This window comes from Varanus komodoensis, unplaced genomic scaffold (assembly GCF_004798865.1).
Source record: "Varanus komodoensis strain SLA01 unplaced genomic scaffold, ASM479886v1 scaffold74, whole genome shotgun sequence".
Lineage (NCBI taxonomy): Eukaryota > Metazoa > Chordata > Lepidosauria > Squamata > Varanidae > Varanus > Varanus komodoensis.
The window spans coordinates 531,272-531,605 of NW_025336401.1; the positions used below are offsets into that span (position 1 = coordinate 531,272).

Consider the following 334-nt stretch of genomic DNA (forward strand, 5'->3'; position numbering starts at 1 on the left):
GGTGGCCGAGGATGGTCTGCTGCACCAGCCGCGCGTAGCCGTCCAGGCGCACGCCGGAGTTGCTCCTGCTCCGCATGGCTGCTCGGGGGCCGCGGCGGCGGCGACTGCACTGCCGAGCGGGCGGGCGGGCCGGCCGGCCTTCCTCCCTCCCGACGTGGGCGTCGCTCTCGCCGCGGCAGCAGAGGCCGCCCCAAGGCGGGGGGGGGGGGGGGGGGGACCCGCGGGGCAGGCCCGGCAGGCGGACGCCCCCCGCGCGGGCGCTTGCCGGGGACAGGCGGGGACAGGCGGCCCGCTGGGAGCGCGCGCCCTGAACGCCTCGGCTGCCTCCCCGCTC

General features: G+C 81.4%; 1 protein-coding gene across 4 annotated transcripts in view; it reads right to left on the bottom strand.

The window, feature by feature from the left end:
* The window catches only part of PHKA1 (phosphorylase kinase regulatory subunit alpha 1), a 26,583-nt gene extending 26,461 nt beyond the window's left edge, over window positions 1-122 (bottom strand). For 3 of the 4 annotated variants that reach the window (XM_044452663.1, XM_044452661.1, XM_044452659.1), the window contains exon 1: window positions 2-119. In XM_044452663.1, coding sequence (XP_044308598.1) covers window positions 2-76 — 75 coding nt within the window. In that variant the 5' untranslated portion in view covers window positions 77-119. Of the gene's footprint in view, window position 1 lies in introns of all 4 variants that reach the window. The other variant, XM_044452662.1, reaches the window with a different exon arrangement.
* Between the last annotated feature and the right edge of the window lie 212 nt (window positions 123-334).